Here is an 11,893-nt window from a genome sequence, read left to right as displayed (position 1 = left end):
CGCATGCTTCCAATTTGGAGACAAGGATACCAAGGATACTTGTCTCCAATTTGGAGACAAGGATCAATACTAACACCCTCCCTACATCTAACATTTGAAAACATTACCATGACATACTTATCGTAAGATCCAGAAATAAGGGTCTGCGTTTCAAACGGATGAAATTGCACTGTCTGGACCTAGATAACATAAGATTTTATTTTCAGAAATAAGCACTGAGATGTAACACACACATATAGGAACTTTCTTTGACCAAACAGAGCACAATCCTCCTTCCCCAAAAACCAGCACATTTCCCCTCAAAAAAATCTCCTATTGAGCTTGTTTTTACTCAGATTTCTCATAAAACAGTGGAAACAAGGTATTTTCCAATATAGTTTAACTGAACAGAACCACATGCTCCCTTTCGGCCTTTGATATTAAAAAAAAACTAATCTGGAGGAGGTAAAAGAATAGCTGCTTCCAGTCTGGGGAAAAATGCAGATGTCAGCAAAAAATAAAAATCAGGAGTTTGCCAAGGGCAGTGACTTTGGGAACAGCAAAATAAGGTTATAGCTATTAATAACTAACTTTCACATTGTAATTACTGTGAGATGAATTCATTGCTGAAGTAGCCATCATGGTATTTTAGTATCACTTACGTTAAACCTTTATTACCCAGAACAAACTGTAACCAATACTCATTGTTTCCTTAAGAGAGAGTTACAGTTTGACCTATGCTCAGACATCTATTTTTTGTAGCTTATAACAGCACTATTAGATTCCCAACCATCAGGGCTTTCACACAAATGGCATTTTAAAAACTGCTCTAAATCTTTGCCAACTTTGCAAAGGGAAAGTGAAATAACATTTTAAAAAGTAAACGCAGCACTGTTTGCCAAAGCAACTAATTCATAAATTTAAAGAATTCTGCACAGTTATTAGAAAACTACAGAACTGTTGTTCTAAGGGTTCACTACCACCAAGCAGCTAATGAAAAACTGCAGTTATTTTTAATTTGTATTTTACAGTGGGAGAAACATAGCAATTATTACATACCTTGTCTGTATGCAGCATCAGGCTGGCTGCTGGCTTACCCGCAGACATATCCCACAGAATCACAGTATTGTCAGCAGATGCACTTGCTAAAACATTCCTGATAATGGATCAAAAAAAAAGTTTTAAAGATCTTTATACAGATACAAACAAATAATGGTAAAAAATCCAAAATACATACAAAGCCTTATTCAGAAATCAAGTGTGCTCCAGCCTATAAACTATATATCTCAAGCCTGAGAGATAACTCCCTGAAAGTAATTCTAAGTTACAAGTAAAGACTACAAACAGGCTATAATACATTAAATTAGTACACTTATAAAAGTAAGTGTCAGTTTTGCTTGTATTTCCCCACACAGACCATTTAAAATACCATTTACTGGAAGATTTATTAAGAAAGATGGGCTCTTAAGCACTTCCTTCCCTTTGAGATTAAGACAGTATTTTTAAACATTACCTATGCAACTTGGTTTTATTTGCAGATGCATACAGCCAAGAGCCAGACAAATCTATTATTTCAAAATATTTTGCTCTCCAGTATCTGAGTGTCTGTATAACTACTGAAGACCCAACACTGTCAAATACACAGTACAATTGCAAGGAGGGCTCTTTAAAAACAGATCTATTACCTCAACATGCTGTTTATGATTCAAACTGCTCCCCCATCCTCTTTTTTTTTTTTTTTTCTAATACTGACCAGGTGTTTCTGATGGAAAGAGCTAACATTCTCCTGGAAACACTATCCTCCCAAGCAACGTTACAAGGGAAAGTTAAGAAAATGCACAGTGAAGGCTATAAGAACATTTAACAGTAACATCATTATGACCTAGAGGCAGAAAGCTATTTATAGAGAGCTGTCACAGTATGTCTTGCTTAAAAAAAACCAAACAAACAACAAAACATTTAAATATAGCTGCTTCAAGGAGTTCCTTGTTTTGCCCCTAAGCTTTGCACTTCAAGGCTGTTTTTATTTCCTGCAAGACTCACTGACCAGTATCAATGAGTTCGCAACTCAGCACGTTGCCGAATGATGCATTCCAGGCACTTAAGTATTGGAGTCGTAATTTTTGTGACTTCCCTCTATATTATCACCAGACAACCATTTCTAGGTACATGAAAGCTACTCTTTTGTAACACTGATGGAATGATCACTACCACACTCTGTGCATATGCATAATTTAAGAACAATAGACAATGCACTGTAAATTAAGAGTGCCATTTATGTACATTTACTGCATGTCTATGTGGGTGTTTCCTTCTTCAGTATCTAGATAACAAAGCATTGTAACTGAAGGTTTACACCTGCTCATCAGGGGTACATGTTGTTGACTACATGTATCTTCAGAGACATTTATGACAGCAGGAAAAACAAAATTAAAAACAAAACAAAACAAAAAAACAGCCTGTGTCTGACTGGAACAGTTTCAAGGTCCGTGCTGAGGATCCTCTGACAGCTGAACTGTTAAAAACCACCTAAGTGATAAAAAAAATAGCAGCATCTTTATTTCAGTCAGCACATTGCCCCTGACCTCTCCCCAAAGATGGGCCAGCTTTGTGTTGCTTTGATAGCAGCACTTAATTGCTAGTTCATTCAGACAACAGGAAATTCTCTCTGCCTAGGATAACCCAAAGGTCAGAGGCATTTCTGTGCTATTTGGGCTTTTACATTCTCTTTTCTGTTCACAACTCTGAGGCAAAAGGAACAGCATAGCAAGGACTTCCTTCTATAAATCTACTTATATCTGTTGAAATGGTGGTTCAGGTCACTGGCAGATCAGCACAGATCAGGTCAGCCCTTCTGCTTCTCCAATTTGTGTACCTAACTTAAATGTAGCCAATATACCACATGCTTAGACCCACCTTAGCCCTGCCCTCATCGAGACAACTTGCAAATAAAAAGTGATCTGCAGCAATATATAGGTTTAAAAAAAAAAATAAAAAAAAAAAGTTTTTTGGAAAAAAAAAAAAAAAAAGTGGTGTGTGTATTTTTAAGAATTGGTTCATTTCAGCACTGCTTTCATATTACATCAGATTTTGTATCTGTGTGAAAAATGTATGCCTAATTAAGTACAGAAATTTGTAACTATCCATCGTTATTCAAGTATTCTTTTACCTGCTTTGTTTATTCCATGACAGATCAAGCACAGCATCAGTATGTCCTTTCACTGTCCCTTCTGAAGATAAATTCTGTGTATGCAGATACAACATACTTTTGAAAATTACAGCTTCAATGGAAATCAAGCATTACAACACATTAGTATGAACTCCTTAATGCCTTCAGAAACAACTTCATGTTTTAAATTATTCTTACTTACTGCAACAAGGCTTTTGATAGAACTGCCTCTGCAGTACCTGCACCTTGCCTCCTACCCCAGATCTCAGATTGCTCCACTCACAGCTGGTGGACTTACAGAACTGGCTACTCCCTTCAGACTTGCAGAAGAAATTTCATTGTCTCCAGCTAACGTGCAACTTCTTTGTAAACACTCTGGGCAGTTCCCTCTCCCTCCTCTCAACTAACCGAGCTTTAGGTCCTTGTAGCTCCTACAAATTCTAATTTAAAATGGTTAAGCTTCAAAGTTTACTGGGACAACAACTGGAAACCACCCATAAGCCACCCCATTTCTTTTCTGTTCTTAATTATAGGCTTTAATTATCCTTACAGAGAATTTAGGATTTCAAATTGACTTAACATTTATGAATGGTATCATCACCCACAATTCTGATCACTCAGTGATTTTCAGAAGCAAGTTTCATAGAACAAACTCCTCTTCCAAGGACAGTTTTCCTATTGTTTTTAAAACCAGAAGGTCTGAGAGCTCAAGAAGTCACCCCTCCTCACAATCACAGAGTAGTTCTTTAGCTGACTAACACTGCAGTGCTCCTTTGTTTGGGAAGCCAAAATTAGCCATATACACAGTGTTCACCTCCCTAGTTACTCTAGGGAGTCTTTAAGCGTCTACTATAAGCAAAATCTAGAAGATTAAGTTATGTTATCTTCCATACTTGTTATCCATTACCAAAGAATTCGGACAAATCATAACACCACATTCAGGAATACAATTAGGGCCAGATTAATCTCACATAATTCAGCATCCAGTCTAAACCTCAGTCTTCCTCTTTGGTAGTTAAGGTTTTGTCTGCAGTCCACTAAAAGAAACTCAGCCATTCTCTGGGGGTGTCTCTATGCATTCTCCTTAGACAGCCTCGATGACTAGCTTAAAATATACTTAAATTTTAGACAGATAAAGGTAACAGAGGTGAATCCTGAGTAAATGTATTTTATTAGTTTCAACCTTGTCCTTTATTGCTCAATGCCGTTTCAACTCTCTGAGTCACAGGAAAATACTAATTTTAACCTATCACAGATAACTATGACTTTATCTTCTGTAACCTGTTTAAACACCATCTTTCAACATGACAGAAGGAATTAAACCAGATTATCTATGATTTTTTCAGTGTAGGAAAAAAAGTAATAACATTATCCTAGTGCTAAGTTTCCTCCATCCAACCAGATAAACCACTTTGCAATACTTACTTTCTTTCCTTTCTTTTTCTTCTTTTTCCCTTTCTCGCCTCCAAGAGAAAAGACTGGTTCCAAGGATTCTACTATATCAAGGTCCCAGATGTCAATAACTGGGGTCATGTTACCCACTGCAACATAATTTCCTACAAGCAGAAATCCAAATGCAACCACATTTATTTAGAGTTATGAAACAGCATATTTGGCTGGTGCTTATTTCTTATACTTCTTCTTTAGGTTTCTTATATAGAACTTATACTTATTTGCCAGAACCTTCTATTCACAGAATCACACAGAATCACAGACTGTTCAAACATCTTTGATGATTATAACTGACAAGGAGCCATTTAAAAATATCAACTGACAGCAGATGTTGACAGAGAAAAATTTACTTGATACACTTCCCCTTCAGCACAAGTAACTGTTCAAAGATGCTGTATGAAGTTCCACGTTTTGTTGGTTTTTTTTAAGGAAAAAGGAAAAACACAACACATTCCCTGTGCTATGGAAAAAAAAAAAGTAAAAATCAGGAAAAAGGTTACTAAATGCATAAATATATATAAAAATTTTGCTGTGTTTTACAGTTAATCAGCTGCATTGGCCATATGAGTTTGAGGAAAAGCAACCTTTCATTTGCAAATGGAAAATAAAGCAGATGAGAGAAGAGCTTGCTCTGGTCTGCTAATTGACAGTAACTTAATTATTTGTAATAAAAACAGTGTTTTAGTCAAATGACTTCTTAGGGCAGCATCACTAAGATGACTGTATCACCAAACCAAAAAAACTGATATTCAGTTTTTCCATCTTAATATCTTGGTTTTATTTCTGCTCATACCATTGGAGGAAATTATTTAGTGACAACATTACATTTATATACTTTTCAAGTAAAAATTATTTAACTGGACATTACAGTATCCTTTGAAATTTACCTGGTGATTCATCGGGACTAGGATCAAAATTCAACCACTCCAGACTTAGAGGGTAAGCAGGCAAGATAATATCATGATGTACATAAAACGAGTTCTCTTCATGATTATAAACTGAAAAAGAATTAAAGATATACAAGACATCAGTGAAGAGGAAAAGCAAGCAACTATAAACAGTTCACTTCTGCAAAAGGCAGATGTGGCAAACACTAAATTGTCAAGGACACCTAAAACGTAAATTCACAGTGTGTTCAGAGTTTTAGCATATAGGCCAGAGCCTCCAAGTACTCATGTTATATCTCACAGAATTACACAAAACAAACGTTCTCCTGTGTACTTTAGACAAAGAAGTGACAAGCTCAGCAGAGCTTAGACACTTTATGCCTAGCAGACTACGCTACTTTGTAGCGTCAAAATGGATGCTCCGTGTCCACCACTTTCTACATCAGGATACATTAATGAAGGTTTGGACATTCATTTTACAGAATCAGCAACTAAAAAAGAAGAGAAAATAAATAATTCCAGAGGAAATCAAAGGGGAAATGAGCGTAAAAGACAGAGTTTTCAAAGTAGAGAAAGCTGAAGAAGTCAGATGAAGTTACCTTTAGCAGGTCATAACTAAGACACAGGAAGACTTTTGGTGAAGTAGCCATATACCAAACACAACTTTCCCTTCAGCCAGCTATTTTTCTCCTTATAATAAAAGAATTTACTAACTGGATAGCAGAGAAAACCCATCAATTGTTTTAATAACATAGTATCATCACACACACAAAATCACTGTGCCATTTTTAAGTGCACGTAACAGATGTTCAGATATTAATTAAATCTTCAGTTAACTAAGTAGTCTTAGTAATTAATGAAGACAGGGCTACCCAATGCTGTAAACTGCAGAAGCCTGTACTATTGTTTTATAAGTTTATACAAGGAAAATAACACAGTTAATAAAATTTGTAAACACCTCCAGATACAGAAAATGCCAGAAGCTGTTATCTGAAGAGATGTCTTCAAACACTCTGGTCTTGCTGTTTTCTTAAAACAGAATACTTTGCCTGCAGAAACACGTACCATAGCAGTAGTCAGAAACATGCCCCCAAAGAACCACTGCAAGAAAAGACCTCAGCACACTCAGTAGTACTCCTTGCTGCAACAGAAAAGTCTCTTACACAGTAAAACTAAACCCATGTCTAGAACAAGCGGTATTCAGACCTTATTAAGGATCATCTCTTCTAAAACAAAGATGATAAAGGTGCTGATTTTTCTACTCCTAGCAGCAGAAAGCACATTTAAAGAAGCAAGGAGAAAGCAAGGAAAAAAAAACAACCCAACAAACCACTAGAGGAAGTTTGTGTGATATAGAAAGTGAGACTGTTTAGGAAAAAGAACGTATGTTTGGAGAAAAACAACTTTGATAAACACCTCTCCCTCTTCTACAGAGCCATATGAACAGGACAGGCAAGATGTATTCCCTAAGTTCACTGTAAGGAACAAATCCTATGTTACTTACCATGGACCTCCAAACTACAGCAGTCTTTATCAACTCTGCCACAAAGGACAAGATTGTCACTGGGCTTAATCAAAAAGTCCTCCTGTTCATATTGATCCTGAACAGCAAAAAGCACAACAGATGTTAAGCAAAGCACATAAACACACAAAACTACATGTGTTCAAAAGGCTAAATCAGTAATAACATTTAACCATAACTGAAAACACTAAAACCCAACACCTTGCTGCCCACCCACCTAAAACCATCTTATGGCAGTATATAAAGACAGGAACCAGACTCAGTCACGGGGAGATTGAACAGTCATTATATAGACTGAAGGATTGTTTATGTGGGCCTAGATGGATTCAGAGACATGTTTTATCATGAGATATTAAACCATCTTTTGAGGCTACCATGATGCAGCCCATTGGTGAAAAGAGAATCACCACCAGGAGCCCACATACGTAGCTTATTTCCCTTGTGCACTCATGCCTTGAGCATCTATGTAGTATAAAAACTTTTTACACAATAAGCATATTGTAACTGCTCCTCACATCCAGGAAGCAATTCCAAGAGCATTAAAGCATTGTCTCCTTTCTGAAAAATATTTCCAGAAAAGTACTGCCTACAGCCAAACTGGGCATTCAGCAGCAGCAGCAGAACAGATGTAACCTCTCATCTAATTTTCATTGTTACTGAGGAATTGAAGGTATCCTGGGAATTTTTATTAGTGGGAAACTAAGAACTGTACATAAAAGTCAATAGTCTTACACAGAGTGAGCACCATCCTTCAAGCATACAATATATACAAGACTTTTTGCACTTCTTGTTGCAAGCTTTTAATTTCTTTTTTATTCACTTCCAGCATCTTTTCAATATTCCAGTTCTACCAAATACTGCAATTCTTTGAATTAATCAACTTAACGCTGCACAGTACTTAACTAAGAACTGTACATAAAAGTCAATAGTCTTACACAGAGTACCATCCTTCAAGCATACAATATATACAAGACTTTTTGTACTTCTTGTTGCAAGCTTTTAATTTATTTTTTATTCACTTCAAGCATCTTTTCAATATTTCAATTCTACCAATACCAACAATTCTTTGAATTAATCAACTTAACGCTGCACAGTACTTAGTCTTCAACAGTACTAGTAGTAAATACCAAAATACAACATAAAACGCATGTTGAAGCACTAAAAAGTGATCTCCTTCAGAATCTGAAGAAAGGACTTGAGTGTAGGAAGAAAGGCCTGAGAAAAAGATGCTCACATTTTCTACGTCTGGAAGAAAGTTAGCTTTTCTGACACAGAATAAATGCAGCTTAGATTCTCCCTGAATCCCTGTGTGAATACCTCTTTGACTATAAAAATCACTTTTAAAGCATTTCTCTCCTCTGCTGGTACACAGGAGCAAGAAAAATCATCAGTCAGTGTAACACAGAGAAAACATACAGTGCCCCAAAGTGCACATAGCAAGTGAACTCGTTTTAAAGATAAGACATGTGACTTCCTCCTTGAGCTCTGTTACAGTATATGAAGTCACCATAACAACTCCTTGTTTGAGACCACATGTTTGACAAAGTCCCCTGACACACAAGCTAGACGTTGTGGAAAAAGCCAACAGCTACTCTTTTCTTTCAAATTCACTAGCTTTGGTAAAATCCAGAATAGTATAGAAAGGACAGCACCCAGAAAAATCTCAGATCTTTATGCTTAGAAGTCTTAAAAAATCACCTACTCCATCACCGTGCCTCAGATGATCATAGTCTCTCCTGGTTACTCTCTAGATTGCATTGTCTCTCCTCACACAATTTCACCTTGTAACTGATTTCTGTAATCTCTCCATGTAAATTAAGTCAATCACAATTTGCAATCTATCCTTCTGAACTAAACTTTGGGATATTCTCTGGAATCTCCCTACAGCTTTTCTGAAGAGACACCCAATATTCTAGCCAAGGCAGTATCCATGTTCAGTAGAAGGATTACCTCATGTCTTGCACACTGCATCCCTGTTCACCAGAAAAAGACAAGCAAGCTGCCTAACAGGACAGCACTGCTGACACAGTTAGCCTCTGCTACACTGCAGCCAGAGAATTCTTCACCCTCTGCAGAGCTCCTACAAAGATGTTCCCCATCTGATACTTGGTGGAAACTAGGCAGAAACAGTCAACTACACAGTATGCTGTGCATAGATGCTTAACAGGGACACATTTCTTCATGTCGTACCCCTAATTTGACATGTGGCCTGAGTCTACCTCAACTTGGTTTCTTCCACAAACTGGTGGAAGGTGTAAGAGTCTTGCAATCTGGTAAGTTTTCTTATTTGGGTCATTAATGGCCTGAGATACTGAGATTTATTGCTTCTTCAAGCATTTTCTGGGTCCTACTAGACAGGTGACAAAACACCTCCACACACAGAAGCATGTGGCTCAAATACCAAGTCAGTCTGCCTTAACATCTGACATAAAAAATATTAAATGTAAAAAGCACACACAGAGGGGACTGCACACAGTAACTTCAACAGAAAAGAGTTCTACCTGATCAAAAATCTGGCAAACCTTTGGAAAAAGACTGCAAGCACCTCCAGACCCTAAAGCAGTCCGGCACTGGGAAAATTTAACTGATTTTTAAGTTTATGCTGTTTAAGACATTTAGCATTGTTAGTACTTACAGTGGTTTTTAGAGTGATGTAAGGATCATGATCATTGCTCCCATAAACTGCCAAAGTAGCCAAAGAGTCTCCGAGTTTTATGTCACCTAGATGGGAATTTCAGAACATTTTTTATATATCAGTAACTGGTGAAGTTAGAAAATCCTGTACCAACACCTGTACTGCAAAACATCAGAATCGGGCTAAACGAACTTCCAAGTTCCAAACATAAGAACCTCAGTAAGCTGAGTTGCTTAGGGCTTTCACGGACTTCTGCTGCTTTGCTCCAGCACTGCAGCAGAGGGAGTGACAGGCTTCTCAATGCTGTTCTCCATTCTTGGGCCAGGGAAGGGGACACTGTTTCACTCACTCACTAAATGACTTACGAAACCGAGACAAGCAAATAATTCAAAATGTGAATTTCCAGCACTAGAAACATAGCACTGTGTAGTTCTAGGATACTAATTTCTTATTACAGCAAGAAGTGAAAAGGTTCTTCACTTACACTACATACCTGACATTTAAATTTTTCTTACCTATGTATTCCTCTTCATCATAGTTTTCCAAATCATATTCACCCAGTTCGTCATCAGACAGATCTTCCCTTTTAGGAGGTGACTTAGCTCTGCCAGGAGTGGCTACATTCACGTCACGTGCCATCTGTCCTTCATCACTACCATCAGCACCATCCCTGTTTGAAGACACACATCCCTGAGCAACTGTGACAGATGTTTAGAGAGCTTCCAGGTAACTGCTGAGGGGACAGCTAACAAGATTTCAGCACACAATCCTGGCTGTTCACATGGTTTTCAAGTCTTTATGCTAAATATTTGGAAATCCATTCACTCCTTTCCTAGCTTTCCCCAAAATACAAAGCAACATTATTCTCAGGCTTCCAAATAACGTTTTTCCTTGAAAACTTTCAGTACAAAATGTGGCACAAGTTTTGCTCGACAGAGCTGAACTGTGTCCAGATCCCTTTCTCTTGCCCCTTTTTTGTGGATATAATGCTCTCAACCTCATTTATGTGCGTAACAAGATAATTAGAGATTCTAAATCTGAGTCTTTGTGATCTTTGCACAGGTAAAAAAGTGACCGATGTTATAACAAATTATACAAAGTACCAGATGTTAAAAAGAGATCATTAACATCTTTGCTTGTTATGGATGGTCTTTAAATTTCCATGGTGAAGTTTAACAGAATGCATAATTACTAACAAACAGCACCTCACATCTTTCCATGTTTTTTAAATTGCAAAAGAAAGGAATCCACTCAAAAACCCAAAAGTTCCCATGCATAAAGGAGAAAAAAGTAACACCACAGACAACAGAAACATTAAACATAACTGGTTAAGAAACTGTCATAAAGTAAGAATCTTCAAAACATTTGAGACTATTTTGGAACCGTTAAAAAACAAAAACAGAACAAACCACATTCTGGGACAAACACTGTTCAGCAATAAAGTCACAGACCCATCTAACAGAAATCGGGGGGATAATATTCACTCAGCTACAAAAGCTTTTACTGCTACCTGTGGCACCTGTTCAGTCACATATACCATGGTACAACCACGCACCCTATGTAGCTGAAACAGAATCAGAAGCCTAAATCTGTGAAGAGATTCAACTGAAAAAGGCCAGAAAATGGAGTAAGACCTCAACACCTCATCTTTTTCTAGACAAAAGAGAGACATTTCTTTATTGTCTTCCATAGATTACGTTTCCTAAATTCATAATTTCTGTTATTCTTGTCATAAGTTTAACTTAAGTAGAGTGACAAAACCTAACAAAACTACAAAGAACTTTTAGTGCTGAGTGGAGAGTCATGCTGTCTCCCATTTCCTATGGGAACCATAAATATACCTGAGTGATGTTTTGCCATTTTTGCCAAAGCATAAACACCAAGTCATTCTGAGCTCCCCTGGGGCCTCCAGACTCGCTCTGATTGTCACGTCTCACCTTCAGCATCCACTTTTTCACAGTCAGTGTGGAGCTTCCATCTCGGTTTGACACATCTCCAAAGCACCTGTGGTTACAAACCCAGCACCTCGTTTCCTCACTCCAGGGGGGAATGGCAGCTCCAGCCAGGACGGGGCCCTGAGCGGCTCTGCAGACTTCACCTGAAACGCTGGGCCAGGCAGGTGCTCGCTGAGGGCTGAAGAACCGCACGGGAACACAACGCCTGCCGCCCTACCCGTGCGGAAGGCGGGACACATGCTCCGGCCGAGGTTCCTCCAACGACCCCCCGGGACGCCGGGCTCCCTCCACACA

General features: G+C 38.0%; 1 protein-coding gene across 1 annotated transcript; it reads right to left on the bottom strand.

Annotated features, from left to right (window-relative positions):
* Positions 1–107: 107 nt before the first annotated feature.
* Positions 108–11,838, bottom strand: LOC104518384 (periodic tryptophan protein 1 homolog; the record flags this gene model as incomplete). Its single annotated transcript, XM_010164203.2, has 9 exons — positions 11,663–11,838; positions 10,160–10,314; positions 9,645–9,730; positions 6,992–7,088; positions 5,488–5,598; positions 4,574–4,704; positions 3,149–3,222; positions 1,039–1,135; positions 108–179 (listed from the first exon to the last, which is right to left on the bottom strand). Coding segments are annotated over exons 1-9 (999 nt in total), but the record flags the coding sequence as incomplete, so codon positions are not given.
* Between the last annotated feature and the right edge of the window lie 55 nt (positions 11,839–11,893).

Source organism: Antrostomus carolinensis, unplaced genomic scaffold (genome assembly GCF_000700745.2).
Source record: "Antrostomus carolinensis isolate BGI_N321 unplaced genomic scaffold, ASM70074v2 scaffold33473, whole genome shotgun sequence".
Taxonomy (NCBI): domain Eukaryota; kingdom Metazoa; phylum Chordata; class Aves; order Caprimulgiformes; family Caprimulgidae; genus Antrostomus; species Antrostomus carolinensis.
The sequence above is the reverse complement of the archived record's forward strand: the minus strand, read 5'-3'. Positions and strand labels throughout refer to the sequence as shown.